Here is a 15,588-nt window from a genome sequence, read left to right as displayed (position 1 = left end):
TCTGCATGGTACCATTGCATGCCCTATGCAGTATAAGATGCCCCAGTGCCACCAGTCACAATGAGCAAAGTACAGCCTCACAGGTGACGATGCTGCCATAAATACAGCCTCGCATGGACAACCGAAGGGCAGGAAATGCCTTACATGCATGGCACACTCACTTCCTGTAAGGGGCACCGTCATAGATATGCAAAGGCTTGCTGCAAACCCCCCACAAGGCCAGTTAATGCCCAATATGCACAGCGCATAATTAACTACATGTATGGGGCAACCACACATGTGCTGCCCCTCAGCCCAAATAGTGTGCGCGTGAATGTACTATGTTCCCAGATCCAATATTTGAAGCTGCGTCTAGTAAACCCTTGTTACTAGCGTCTTCTCCACCCGCACTGTTGTCTGCAACATTCTGCCGATGTGAGGAAGCAGTGTTCCCACCACTCAGCAGAGCATTTTCGCGGTCAGGGGAGGACTGTCAAAAGTAAGCGCATCCCTTGACTCCTGCCTCTGGGATCCCTGACACGGGCTGCAAGGGCAGCAGCAGGGATAGCAAGGGAGTCACAAGGGGTAACACTGGATACCCCTGGCTACCATCAACTGGTGTTGCTTCAGTATCAACCATTACTGCGCAGACTATCACTGGGAATGCGAAAATGCTGAATCGGTTACAACATTTATACGAAAATATAGATGGGGGTGGGCGGAGGGGAATCGAGGTATTAGTTATAGGGTGGATGCGGGGGAAAGGAGTCGCCCCCCCTATTTATTTTCACATACATTTGTTGTAAAAGAATTAGACATTTTTCAGATTCGCAGTGATGGATGCAGTATTTTCAAGTAGGTATGTTGCTTCCAGAGCACCCGTACTATGATGCAACATATAGGAAGCATTTCCCTAAAGAGACTGCAAGTGTCTGTGATCAGAATGTACTAATACCAAACAGCTCCTCCACAGAGCTCACTATAAATTCAGCAATTCAATCAAAATAGACGAAGGACACCCACTTCTGAATCAGTTAGTTGTCCATTGTTGAAGCATGTACAAGTCTGGCTTTCCTTGGGTGCTGCATGTCTTCATTCATCGCCACCAACTGTGATGTATTCCTGCTCTCCCAAGGCCTAATCCTTTAATCAGCGATACTGGTTTCAACAGTGAGTCAGTAAATCAGCTTCCAAAGAATCAAAACAGCTCTTGCAGCTCAGTGCTCCTCCCCAGGGATACAGAATGTGCAACTTCCCCTTCTACTAAAATGGGGGTGGATGGATGGATTGTAACTGAAGAGCGAAAATGCAAAAGGTCCGGACACGATCCTATTCAAGGGGCCTAGGGCTTTAAGTCGTCTGGAACCACCTCGACCGCAGACACCGTAATCCACAAAAAAGGACCCTGCCCATTAACTAGTTCAATGTGATAAGCAGCATTAATATCTGAGGGGTCCATCTTCTCCCCTCTCAACTATAGTGCAAACTTACAAATAAAGTGCTCAACTGTTAGACAGCCAAGTCACAGTGAAGAAACAGAGGGGCGGGTGGGGGAGGAAAGTCTCCAACAAGCTTCTTCAATTCTGAACAGATGAAGCAAAACTAAGTGGTCTCGACTTTCTCATGTGCTTTACTGGACTGCAGGAACATGTCCCATTGCCCATTGCAGTCAGTGCCAATGAATTATGTCTAAGGACAGCAAACACATTTAGTAAAGGGTGGCCTATTCATTCCGATTTGTAAATAAGGCGAGTACATTATTGGTGCCGGGTTTGGAGAATTCCACTGGCATGTGCACCAAGAAAAACCTTCAACAGCGATAGGAATCAAAAGATACTGGGATTCTGAGGGGGTGGAGGGGATTACGAGTGCTGGCCTAAGAGTAGAATCATAGCAGTCAATGGCGCGTGAAGGTAAAAAACAAAATCAAAACGAAGCGCACTAACAAAAACAAGGACTAACGGCTTTAGAAAGAGGATTTGAAACGTGCATAACATAATATAGCAAACTGGTAATACAATTGCGCAAAGAGTAAGATTCCCGTTTTATTTTCCTAATCTTGAATTGAACTACCCAGCTACCAGCATGCTGCTTAATGGGAACACCACCGCCAAATGTTCGGGAAAGAAAATGCAACTTTATGCAGTGAAGCAATCCCGTGGCTTTAGCCGACAGAATTTGGCATTCTAGAATTTGTAATCCGCTTTTGCCCAGCAGAGGTACTGTTCTACTATTCCCCTATGTGAAAAACATCTATTGGCAACAAAAAAAAAAAGCCAGGACTAACTGAAGTGGTCACATGACAATCAGGCCACTCGGCAGCTACGGGACCAATTACAATGATGGCAAAAAGTGGTAAAATTGGCAGTAACAGTAACTCTGGTACCGAGAACTTTGCTAGTAGAAAAAGTGTCTGTAATTCTCCCGGCAGAATTACCTCCGGTGGAATTACCTCCAGCATGAACTCCGCCAAGAATTGGCGGAATTAGCGCTGGGGCTAATTCCTTGGCAGAATAACCTGCAAGAACAAATCCCATTTCTGCAAAATTCCAAGTCCAAAAATCAGCGGAATTAACTCCAAAAATAGGTAGGAGGTAATTCAGCAAAAACAGTAGTTACCTCCACAAAAAAGGTGGGTGTCACAAATCAAGGAAAGGTGCACCAGAACCACTCAGGAGGAGTATAAAAGGGCCACATCTATGCCAAACACATTACCCAACACCCTGCTGCCAGTAGCTGCTGCACACTGAGACACGCAGTTGCCCCTGCCCTCCACCGAGTTGCACAGGCATAGACGAGGAAGAGGCAGAGCAGGGAGAGGAGAAGACGCCATGCAAAGAGAGCCCCCATACGCCAGGTCATACCCACCCTGTACCTCAACTGACAAGCAGCTGCACACCCTGCACTGCCCACACACATGGAGAGCCACAGAGAAGAGTCAACCTGGGTACGGGTCGAGTACAAGCCCCGAAACACTGAATGATACTGTAGCACCAGTGGAATGAAATGTGAAGGCGGGGACAATACAACAACTGTACAAGGCATGGCCGGTCAAGGCACTGTACATGCAGGACCTGCCCTCCCCCTCCCAACCTGCACATATCAACCACTCACACTGGACCAGTACATGCAATAGTATGTCTGTGATGCATGTTTCACAGCATCTTGCTCACGTGCAAGAACCCCCCTGCCCTATGAGGAGGACATGCCACCACGAGGAGACAAAAACATTTAAAAAAAAGACCCAATGCCCCCAGGCGCAGTTCTTACACACAGCAAGCAGGAGTAGGGAAGGGACGGACAGCTTGTGTGACAAAATCTGTAATTCAAACATTGATTCTCCCATTGAAGTAAACATGCCGCTCACCATTGTGCATTTGCAGGTATAGTAGGAATTGCGTGCACGCAAGAAGGGACATACAAGCATATCTCCAAGTCCACTGCCATTTATTGCACAAGTGTAAAAACATCCCCAACACGATACCCACTCCCCACCCTCATCCCCAACATGATAACCCTGCATTGAGTGTGACACATGTCCATTACTGCCTCCTCTTGCCACCCATTTACTTGGGAGTACCATCACGTGAGGTGCTGCGCACAGATCGCCTTGGTGGGGTGCTCGCCACAGATCATCCCGTAGGGGGTTCCAACATGGTACTGCCTTGTTAACTGCCCTGGACATGCTTCAGGGTGAGGATGGCCCTAGAGAGGTTTTCGTTGGTGGCTGACATTAACACACATACCCTTCAGCTCATGAGGGTGTTGCTCGCAGTCACCGCAGCAGCACGCCAACACAGTTGGTCCAGGTCACTCGACCGCCTCCTGGAGGCATTCAGCACCACCTCATGTAGTGCATGTGCATCAGTCTGTTGGTGCACCACCAATCGCTCAATTGCGTTCTGACGCCGCTCCATCGGCCTGAGCCCCTCCCAAATGTCATCCATGGCTGGTTGTTGCATTAGCCTTGGTGATGCCTTTCCTGGTGGCTCGATGCCTGCTAACAATGCATGTTGCTATCGTCTGCCCGTAGATCATTGCTCTCTGTGTTGGCCCGACTGAGGGCACCGAGAGAAGACAAGGGGGAGGGAGAGGACTGCATGGGCGAGTGAGCGGACAGGGGTGATGTCCTCTGGGACATCTCACTCACAGGGGAAGAGGCCAGGGGCACCAGTGTCACATGCCTCTGCAACAGCAGGTGTGGTGACCATGGTGGATTACCCCATCACTGCCATGACTATGGCTGGTGTACCGGTATCCCCAGAGGTGCGAGATGCATGGCCCTTGGACTGGGGCATCCTGGAGGTCTCCTTCTGGGGTATCCCCTCCATGGGTGTAGCATGCCTTGCAACATTCCCTGCACTTGGTTCTCCTTGTGTGCCTATCCCACTGGTGTCCTCCATGGGGACCTGCGTGCCTGTCAGAACACAGCAAACAGTGCATCAGTGTGACTTGATTGGTTTTAGGGTGTGTTCCTAATCAGTGTACGCATTGTGCAGTGGGGTCCAAGTGACACCACCCCAGTGTGTCCTGCTGCATGTGACTTGCAGTTTGATGGAATAAGTGACGTAATGTTGCTGTATGTAAGTCACGTGTTGTGTATGTGGGCCTTGCCATGTACTTGTTGACTGTGCAAGCAAATGTGTACCAATGCAGGGCTGGTACGTTGTTAAAAGCTTGACCTGTTCTCCTGTCACATGAGGATGCCCTGCTCACCATGGTAGTGTTAGTGTGGCTTTGTTTTTTCGAAAGCACCCTTTGCTGAAGCCTCCGGACCAGTGCCTTGTAGTGTTTTGTGTGTGTGTCACCCCGATATCTGCAACTGTTGCATGTATGCCATTTGTGTAGTGTGTGGCAGGTCATTGGCGGATTTCATTTCCACGAGATGGCTGCTGTATGCCTTGTACATGGGGCTTACGATGCCATTGTGGTTGTGTATGTCCTACATGTGGCCCACGTCCTTGCTAATAGTGTGTCTTGGATGGGGTTCACGCATGACGTGCCCATCATTGCACTGCACATAGGGGTTTCCCTTGTTCTTGCATTGGCTAGGTGACTGCAGGTGTGCCTGTTGCCATTGCCATTTCATTGGGGTTATTGAGCATGTGAGACACGATCCACTTACTCATGTACTCACCAGGATCTTCGTGGCAGCTGACCTACGATCTGCAGTGCCCACGGCCTCCTGTCCCTCCATGTGGAAGATGCTCTCCTCCCATGACGTGAGCTGTACTTGGGTCAAAATTGCCTCTGACTGTGGCCGCTGTGTCCGTGCAGTGGGTGTTAATGAGCATTCGCACCCTGCTCCTCAAGTCGTTCCAACGCTTACTTATCTCATCCATGTCTCATGGGTCATCTACCGGTGGCCCCCTTGCCCTTATCCCAGGCTATATGGCCGTCTTGTGCTGCGGGGGTGGGGAGCACCTTTTCTTTGTATCCTTCTGTGGCCTGGCCCATACAGCTCATCAGCATTGGCCACTACCTCCTCAGCAAGGACAGTGAGCTGCCGCTCATTGAATTTTGGCTTTCACTGACGCATTTCGGTCACCTTCCCTTTGCCTGAGGACATGGTCTGGGTGTGTTTTAGGCTTGGATGGCCATCACTTCTGGTGATTTTAAGTGGATTGCGTTTTTAAAAATGGCTGCCACCATGCTTGCTTTTGCCGCAATGGCAATAATTCCGCCAGCGTATTTTCCACTGAAAGGTTGGGCAATAACGGCAATCAATTGCGGATATTTGAAATCACACAGGTTGATGGGCGGAATTACCGTTACCGCCAGAGGGAGGGGGAGAGAGAAAGAGAGAGAGTGCGAGTGTGTGTGTGTGTGTGTCACAAGCAGGTTGCAATACGGCAGAGTTACTGCTACTTAGAGCACAAGGAGAGACGGTGGCAAACGTTATGCCAATATCCTTACATTGGCCAACACACAAGAAAAGGGAGGCATCTTGTTATTGAGCGTTTGGACAATCATATGTGCCCACAGGATATGTGAAGGCTGCATGAAGCTTGGTGGCCATTAACAAAGTGAAAAGGCACTGCAGCAGTGGAGAAATGTAGCTTTCCTTGCTCTCAATCCTTTAACATCAACAAATACTAAAACTAGTGCTCACAGGTGCCATTTTGCTCCCAGCATGTGTGTCATAAAACCTACACTTTTACTTGAATCTGTGCCACCTAAAGTACAGCACAAAGAAACTAGCCAGCAAGCAGCACTCTGTTGCTCCCATTCTGCCCCGCAAATCCTCAGCGCCACCCGCCCCTTTGGTATTTTATAATTTCATAAACCTGCTTTGTCCTACCTGCTCAGTCAAAACAAAGGTCGGAAATTATCGGGGGGCGGGGGGAACGTACAACACTTCACTGCTAACTAAAATGGTTTTGAAGTACGAACTGATTTGAGCGGAGACTGTAAGAACCGGGCCTGTTAACTGCTGAAAACCCTCTGGCAGTACCACTCAGGAGGTATGATCATTATATACAGAGAGGTCCTTTCATCCAAAGTAGTTTTTTTTTAGCTAACAGGAACTGTACTTCTGTTTCCCCAGGTAACGTCTGACAAGCCACTGCATGCAAAGTGGTGGGAGGCTAAAACCCCAGAATTTCACAAAGGTCATCCATAAAAACACAAATCACTATATGAAATGTGCTAAAAATGGCTAACGATTTGACCTTGAAAATAAAAAGGAAGTATGCATTTAAATTCATGATCAAAGACGACACACCCTGATTTATACAGTTCATCTGCAATTTCAACTTTTAAAAAAAAAGGTAATGCATGCCTTTCAATAAACAAACTATGTTTCTGTCAAGCCCATAGCAAAGTTGTGTTCCATGGAACTTTTGACTAACTTCTTTAATGTTTGATATTCAGCCTGGAAAGGGGGGGGGTGGAGAAAGTTGCCCTTTTCCGGCAGATAATAAACCATATTGACAGAAACACACTAGCAGATTTAAGCCTTAACATTGACAATCCGAGTGTCAAAGACTACGTTGAAAGCCAGAAGCCTAGTTCAGTTACAGGCAGTTCACTCTCCCCACACAGGTTCGAATTAAGGCAGCTCTGACTCAGCCCACCATCATTCTGATGCAGATACATTTTTGTGTCTGGACCCAGGGCACATGGTGCAAGCACATAGTTGCTGGGGGGCAACCCGGCCGACATGCAGAGAGAACCCTGTGAGTCCGTGAACACACGGTCTGATTGCGGCTTGAGGGCACCCTGGCCAACTCAGCATCACGCAGCCGAGTTGGCCAGCAGGGGCACTTGCTTAAGAGTCATCCGGCAGGGGCTCTGCTGATCACGGTCCAGCAGGGACAATGTTGCCTCGCAGGTGCACTGTCATGGTGGAGGGCATTGCAGGGCAGGCCCTCTCCTGGACATGCGGTGCCAGCACAGCACTGCAAAAGAAGGACACATCAGGCAGGAGTATGGCAATTCTGACTGATGAGCGGGAAACCACTCATCCCTTTAATTGTGTTGGTCACAGACAGGTGATATTCGCACTAGCCCTGGCAGGGACTCATATTAAAGGGGTGACACACCGCACTTAAGAACCAGTATATTGGTGAGAACACATTTTGTATAACAATAATAGCCATTTATCTGTGTCACTTTCTCTGCCATACAATGTCCATATCGTCTATTTACCTAAATATTAAACTTGACAATAACATACATTCATCAGATTTATAAAAAAAATATTGTTAAATGCCTGCATCTTAATCAAGATTATAAGGAGGTTTTTCTAACAAAAGCAATGACTTGTATGCATTTCAAGTTACAGACCATAGTTTTAGGTAATACTTTCTTTCCATCATTAGCGTTGAACAGATAAGTAGTACATGAACAGCATATTTAACACTGCTTTAGTACAGTGGGGACGCTTTGTGTTTGCCCAGGGTACCCCCCTTCAAGGTACCTCAACTGTTTTTAACAGTAACTCTATATATAGCTGCCAACATGACATAGGGGGCCCTCAGAAGCAAGAGCAATCCACCATGAAGTGCTTTTCAAAAACCTAAAATTGTTATGAAATAGATCCCCGATAACCCTCAAATGGTGGGTCCAAGCAACTATTTTACATACAGAACCTTTCACTAAATTCTCCAGTCAAATGGCAAGAGGTTGATGACAGAGGAGCCATATTTCATTATATTGGCAACATTGAAAAATAGCATGAGAAAGATATACATTATTTTAAATGTTCATTATTGGGGGGGTCACAGACTAATAATGCTTGTGTACACCTTATAATAAAAAAACATTTATAAAGTATATCACCATGATGATATTTATAATTTAATTAAATCAGGTTACAGTTTTATGAAAATACGCTGCATCATTAACCTTTCGGATCAAGAACATCTACCCAAATGTAATATCTTTACATCATACTTAATGTAAAATACTAATCGTACTTCCAATTGTGCTAGCCCCTTACCCCACTTCTTTCCTTTTTTGTATCCAAGTGTGTCTTGTTCGCCCCCCTGTCAGTCTTATCCCATCCTGCTAATATTTTCAATCGTATAAGAATTAGCTTAAAATATAATAATTGGTTTAACTACAATTTATCTTAACAATGACAAATGTTCTGTATTGTAGTAACTAATGTTCTGTATTGTAGTAACTAAGTTTTATGAATTTGTCTATGTAACCAACTCATTTATTATTTAATTGTAATGTTTAAAAATATGAATGCAAATTATTGAACATAAAAAGGATCAAGAACATTTGGCATGTAAGCAGAGAATTTCGGGTTGTTTTCAAAACGTATGCAAAACTAAACTCGCGGGAAGGGGCCAAGAGCCATTCTTTTGCAGGACCATTGTAAAGTAGACAACCAAGAATATATATTCCGAGCTACGCATGTTTTCAGGCATAGCACTAAAATATAGTTTATGTAGCAACCTGCCCGTCTAGTCTTACTACTGACCGAATTGAAAGTAAGTGCCTAACCAAATTACCAAACATCTTCATTCTCTGACCACCCCACTCTCCTTTAAAATGTCACTAACGAACCATCCATGTTAAAGGTTAAAAGAAAACAAGTCTGCCTACACACAGAGGACGTTCGTCTAAAAAGGGCATATCTTGGATGAAGTTGAGTGAGGCTGTTAATTCCTAATAGAACCTTTCTGAAATGTTAGATACATTTTTTTCGTGCTGTGTACTGCCCAAATATGTGCAACGCATGACATTGAGTACATAGGCTCTCACTTCAAAAAGATTAAAACCCTTGCAGGTGAAGACACGCGAATATTAATGTTAATTCTGTATCGGAATGTTTCAATAACTTTTCCGGTAAAAGAAGGGTAAGCACGACACGTTCAAGATGGCGGATTTATTATGCTTGACCCTGCTTTAGAAAGTGGTGCCAGTTCAAAATGAGGGAGGAGGAGCTAGAGCTGCTTTTCGCGAATCAAAGTCATGGCCACGAGTGTGTTCTGTTGTCAGTTCCTATCTCTTTGGTAGATCCCAAACGCCCCGGGTAGGAATTCACGGCAATCTATCACAGCAAGGCTGCTTGCCCTCTGTCCCCGTTTACAGCACCTTGCATTTTCGTTTGAGTGATTACCTCGAAAGTGATGCGACCCAGGGGCTCATTGTCAGCCACCACGTCCATGAACACCAATGGGTTCCTCCGTTGCCTGTTGCCTTGTTCGCCGTCACTCCCCGCGTCGTCATCTTTCTCCTTAAACTGGCTGTAGACACGGCCAAAGACGGGCGTAGAGGCGGCAGCCCTGCAGGGCTGCATAAGAAAGCGGATAGCACTGAGGGATAACATGCTGCCTGTCGGAGAAGGGTGCTAGACTGTTTCCTTACGCCAGGCAAAGCACTTTTTATATGCACCCGCCACAGTGACATCTACAGGCAGCTGGGGACAAACCACGGCCGCCCTGGCGTACAGTAGCTCACACCTCCAAGAGGAGAACACACCCCCAAACAGGAAAGGTGACCCGTGAAATAGTCTCGCATGGCATAACAAACTTGGCTCACAGTCTGATTTCGGCTCCTTCCGTCTCCTCTCTGCTACTCCCTTTTCTTAAATGTTTTTTTTCAAGTGGCCAAGTTAGGGAATATCTATGAATTGAGGGCTGTGAGCCCGTATTTATTGTGGGGCGTCTATGCTTGACCCTTCCCTGCCATAATTAGTTTGTCTCGCCCTTATCTGTATTGCTGCTGCACAATCTACATAGAATGTGTTATTTAGGATATGTGCATTCTTGTCTCTGCCCCTCGCACTCTCTGTATGAGTGTTCCCCGAATATTTTTGAGAAATCCAGGTACTAGTGTTTGGGGTCACTGGCATAACGGGGTCCCGTTAGTACATGTCCTGGGAGGGGACCCTCTTGCAGAAAAAAAAATATTTGTGTAACAGCAATTATTTCTTTATGAAGGCAGAGTGACTACAAAAAGAAACTTTCTTTTTGCAGCACAAGAGCTCACCCCATGACATGGAAGACCTCAGGCTGGAGGCCTCCATGTCGTGTGGTGAGCCCTATGACTTAAAAAATAAATAGTTTATTTTTGAAGTCACTCTGCCTTCATAAAGAAATAATTTCCGTTATGGTTTGTCCTTAACGGAAATAATTTCTTTATGAAGTCAGAGTGACTTCAAAAGTAAACAATTTCTATCTGAAGTAATAGGGTTCCCCTCAACCCCATGATGTGTGTGTGTATTTGGTGAAAGGGTGCACACACATGTATGGGTGGCTGCCTGTGTGAGTGTATGGTGAAAGGGGGCACACTAAAAATGTACTGGTGGTTGCCTGGGTGTGCCTGCATGGTGAACGGGTGCACACTTATGTGTATAGGAGGCTGCCTGTGCAAGTGTATGGTGAAAGGGTGCACACTTAAATGTATGGATGGCTGCGTGTGTGTATATGGTGAATGGTAAGTGTGCTTGTGTTCAGGGGTGCAACGATACCTACATTTCAGGCAGCTAATCCTTCAAATGTTGGGAGAGGCACTAACTTCTCGAGTGGTGGGGGAGGGGCAAACTTATTTGTGTGGGGGCATCTAACTTCTTTACACATTTTAATGAGACTATTGTAGTGCAGCTTCAATGTTACAAGCAGTTCACTCTCACCTTTAAGTCTGAAAGCACCCACTTATGGAATGCTGTGAGAATGAGCGGTCTCCTGTTTCCTTTCTACCCTTCCAATCAATCCCCTGACATGCAAGTACTAAACCCACATCACAATTTAAATAGGCTAAATAATTTGGCATTTGAATGCAGGTACTAACAGTGAAATGCTTTACGTTGGTAATTGCTGGGCACTTGTTGACAGTGAAATCCAGGTGCCGTTTAACATTTGTGTCCTGTTCTGTCCGGCAACTGCTCTGAAGGTCAGCTAGGTTAAGTCAACATAGCCCAACATTTCAGGGGGAGTGTTGAAGCCCAGTCAACTCAATGGTGTTACGCCACTACTTGGGTTTAATGCCTTGATTACTTAATGGTAATCGTCATTTCTCCTAGCCCTATTCTTCCTCGTCCCTGTACTTGTGTATGAGGCAGTACTTGTGTATGAGGCATTTTGCCTCATACACAAGTAGTGGGATGAAGTAGAGTTACATGGAGGTAATGCCTGACTTAGCTACCTGTAATCTTCATTACTCCTAGTCCCACTCTTCCTCATCCCAGTACTTACCTATGTGTCAAAGTGCCTCATACGTAAGCTGTGGGTTAAGGAAGAGGGACGTGAAGGTAATTCTGGGCCAAGGAACTGATTTTGGAGGTTGGAGTAGGGGGCGGGAGGGAGAGGGGATGTGTGGGGGTGAGATTGTGTGATAAATCATAATGGTAGTCCATGTCCAGGCTAAGCAGGCATGATATGTGATATTAGTAGCTGGAGAGGCATTTTGGTGCAGCCAGTCTAGTCATTCCTCAGTTTGGTATGACTTTTTTTAACTGCGCATTTCTGATAAAGCGGTCCTGCTAAGTGTAATTACCTGGCTAGACTGGCATTTGGGTTCTGCCAGTCTAGCCGTTTCTTACTGCGGCATTGTATATTGTTTTGGGAATCTGTGATAAAATGATATCATATGATATAAGTCATTCATAACAGGTCTGTACACAAGTGTTTCTAGGCGCGAAAAGACAAGAGAGGGAAGTTAGAGGGAGGACAAGACAAACAAACAATCTTACTAGGCCTTGTGTCATTCAGATCATGCAAGTGCAGGAACGAGAAATGCAAGGGTAAAGGGAGGGGGGAAGTGCAAGGAAGAGGGGAGGAGAAAACAGGGCAGTAATGCTCTGAGTAAGTGCAGGCGGGCAGCGCAGCTCTGGGTAGTGCAAGGAGAACAAGGGGCTGTAGGGTTACAGTTTCAACCCCTAAGTGTGTGGCAGTCCTGGAGGCAGTGCAAGGGTGACTGATCAAGAAAGAGCCTAGACTCAGTGAGACTCTGAGGGTAGGCAAGCAACCAGTCAGTACAGCAAACGGGTAGGTCGGGTAGGTCTGCAGGGGAGGGAGAGAGAGAAAGCAGAGGTTTGAGCTGCTTCCAGAACTTCAGGTGGTATGCTCAAGTTTGAGAGGGGCAGGGAGGCCATTCCATAGGGAGGCACCTGCAGAGGAAAAAGATCTACCCCCCAGCACCCACACTCTGCTTGGAGATGCATCTAACCTTTAGAGAGTTGGAGGTAGCTGGGGGAAGGGCTTGAGAAGGAAGGTATTTTGAAACAGAGCATTAGAGTAGTGTGGGCCCGACCCCAGAAAGCCTTATGGACAATGCAAAGGGTCTTGAACTTGATCCTTGCAGCCACCCGGGGCCAGTGGAGAGATTTCAGGGCTGGAGCGATACGAATCCTGGGCTTGAAGCCAAGGATAAGTCTTGCAGTCCTGTTCTGGAGTAGTTGCAGAGGGTGGAGAGTAGAGGAAGGCAGATTGAGAAAGAGGCTGTTGCAGTAGTCCAGCCTAGAGAGAAACAGGGCTCTGGAGATAGTGAGCTGCTGGGGAAAAGTGAGAAAGGGAAGAGTCCCTTTGAGGAGGAGCAGCTGCTAGTGGCACTTCTTGGCGACATCTGAGATGTGAGGAGAGAAAGAGTGAGTGGAGTCGAAGATGACGCCAAGGTTTTTTACCTCGCAGAAAGGCAAAGGAAGAGGGTCCAAGGTGGGTGGCCAGAGTGAGAGAGGGAAAGCAGGGGCAGGGTCCCAATGAGAAGGATCTCCATCTTAATGGCATTAAGGCAGAGATTGTTGGAGCAGCACCAATCCTGAATCGCGGATAGACAGTCAGGAATGAGTGAGAGAGGAGCCTGAAGGAAAGCCGAGTGTCATCTGCATAACACTGAAAGTTGGAGAAGGTAGAGATCAGGTGGGCCAAAGGGTCCAAGTACAGGTTGAAAAACCAGGCTGAGAGGATAGAGCCCTGGGGAACACCACAGGTAGAGGGAGAGGTGGTGGAGAGAAAGGGACCAAGTTAGACCTGGGAGGGGCAGTCCAAGAGGAAGGAGGTCCGCCATGCCAGGGCCTGAACCGTGATGCCCAGGTTCTCACGTAGTCAATTGATCAGGATGCCGTGTTTGACTGTGTCGAAAGTAGAGGAAAGATCAAGGAGCATTAGGACAGAAGGAATGCTGGAATCAAGGTTAGAGAGCAGATCATCACGGGTGTTCAGGAGAGCAGTTTCCGTGCCTCTGACAGCTCTGAAGCCAGACTGATGGTCATGAAGACAACCAACAGATCCACTGTGGAGAGTAAGCTGGGGGGATGGCCAGCTTTTCCAAGAGTTTGCCCAGGAAAGGGGTGATGAAGATTGGGCGATAGTTTGCCGGGCAGGTAGGATTGGCATATGACTTCTTGAGGAGTGGGTGCATAAGGGAGTGCTTAAGAGGAGAGGGGAACGTTTCAGTGGCGAAAGAGGGATTACAGAAATCGCCCAAGGCTGGAGCAAGGGTGTCAATATGGTCCTTGATCGTTCTGAAGGAGCCTGGGAGCACCTGTTTGGATGACACTTTCATAGATCGGACTCGTCTAGAAACATTGTCAGAGAGAAAAAGGAGAAAGGAGGAGGAGAGGTAGAGATGGTCAAAGGGGGGCCGAAAGAGGAAGAGGAGATAGAGGACAGGATGCCCTGAGTTTTAGTGGAGAAGTGAGAGGCCAGAGCCATACAGAGGGCCTGGGAGGGAAAAGGATAGGTAGAGACCACAACAGGATTGATCAGTTACTTGAAGATTTTAAAGCATTTGGCCGTGTTGTTAGAGGCCGCAGAGACCCGGGCTTGAATGAGTGCTCTCTTCTTTGAGTGTTTTTGTTTCGACAGGCATTTTGGTGCAACCAGTCTAGGTATGTTTAAATGTGGCCTGGCATGCTATACTGTAATGGTATTAGGTGTCTACACTAGTTTACATTGTGCAGCTAGTGGGACATGTTTTGAATGTGGCATGGCATTTTTAATAGCAAAGAATTAATGTTCCTGTGCACTGTTGGTGACTTGCATGGATGTATTAGATTGGTGGTACCCTACAAAGCAATTGTAAATACTCTGGCTTTTAGCCATTTTTCTCAGAAAAACACATATTTATATCTTTCTTCTAGTACAGTGTGCGGGATACCCCTTCAGCAGCACGTTCGTGCGTATAGTGCAACCGTGATAATCTAGGCTGGCCAAGAGTATGGCACGACCCGTCATTTGTTACCGAGTGGGGGAGGAGGGGCCCTCGGCATGGCTGGCAGGGGTGCCCCACATTTTGTGTTACGCCACTGTGTGGGGTGCATTTCAAATTTGCTGTTTGGGGCCTCCTTGCCTAAATATATGATAAAAATTAAGGTTTTCAAATGTAAAAGGGTAGTGGATAAATGGTAAGTATTTTTTTTTGTACAGAACAAGCATTTTCAGTTGTTGCAAGTTTGTATTCCCGTAGCACCTATATGATCCCACAACCAATATAATATAAGGAATGGAAGAATGAATTTAGTGCAACCTGTCTAAAAGACTGCCCTTTGAGGGAGTCTACTGTGTGCTGAATTGATTATAATGTATGATGATGTGGTCCTTAAAGCAAATAACCCAGGCACTTGTCCACTCCATGCCGTGCCATAATCAATGCAGTATTAACCATGCACAATGGTAATGACTCACCATTAATCCAGACAAGTGACAACATGAATAAACAGCATCGTAGTTCGTTCAATGGGTACAATAGGCCGCAGAATGTATTCATACATTAAATCCACACATTAAATCAAGACATGCTGCAGAAAAGAGTGACGGAACAACCTGTCAACCAAGTAAAACATTAAAAGCACTCGCCATCATTTTCTTAGGCCACAACTCCTTAGCCATTGTCCTGCTCTCGTCTATGTTAGCCAACACCTGTTGTGGGCTAAAAGAGTGCAGTAAATTGTTCACACATTCTGGGAGATGGGATGGGGAAGTGGACCTTTGTTATTCCCACACACCAACTGCCGCTCAGCATACAAAGCGGTGTCTTATCCGTTGATTGAGGGTGGGCGTGCACTCCCCTGCACTGCACATTGCCCAATGAATCTAGACTTGTTGCTTGTGTAACTGCCACACCACGACAATGTTTTTTCCCCCTTGTGGCCCCCCCTTTTCCGTTCATCAGAACCCCAAAGATATTCTGCAAAAAGCAGCCAAAACCTGC

At 46.6% G+C, this 15,588-nt stretch overlaps 1 protein-coding gene across 1 annotated transcript in view; it reads right to left on the bottom strand.

Moving 5' to 3' along the window:
* The window catches only part of PPIF (peptidylprolyl isomerase F), a 79,477-nt gene extending 69,643 nt beyond the window's left edge, over positions 1-9,834 (bottom strand). The window contains exon 1 of the mRNA XM_069611025.1: positions 9,557-9,834. Coding sequence (XP_069467126.1) covers positions 9,557-9,766 — 210 coding nt within the window. The 5' untranslated portion in view covers positions 9,767-9,834. The remainder of the gene's footprint in view (positions 1-9,556) is intronic.
* Between the last annotated feature and the right edge of the window lie 5,754 nt (positions 9,835-15,588).

This window comes from Ambystoma mexicanum, chromosome 8 (assembly GCF_040938575.1).
Source record: "Ambystoma mexicanum isolate Mex_15411 chromosome 8, UKY_AmexF1_1, whole genome shotgun sequence".
Lineage (NCBI taxonomy): Eukaryota > Metazoa > Chordata > Amphibia > Caudata > Ambystomatidae > Ambystoma > Ambystoma mexicanum.
Note: the sequence above shows the minus strand (reverse complement) of the source record. Positions and strands in the feature narration are given on the sequence as shown.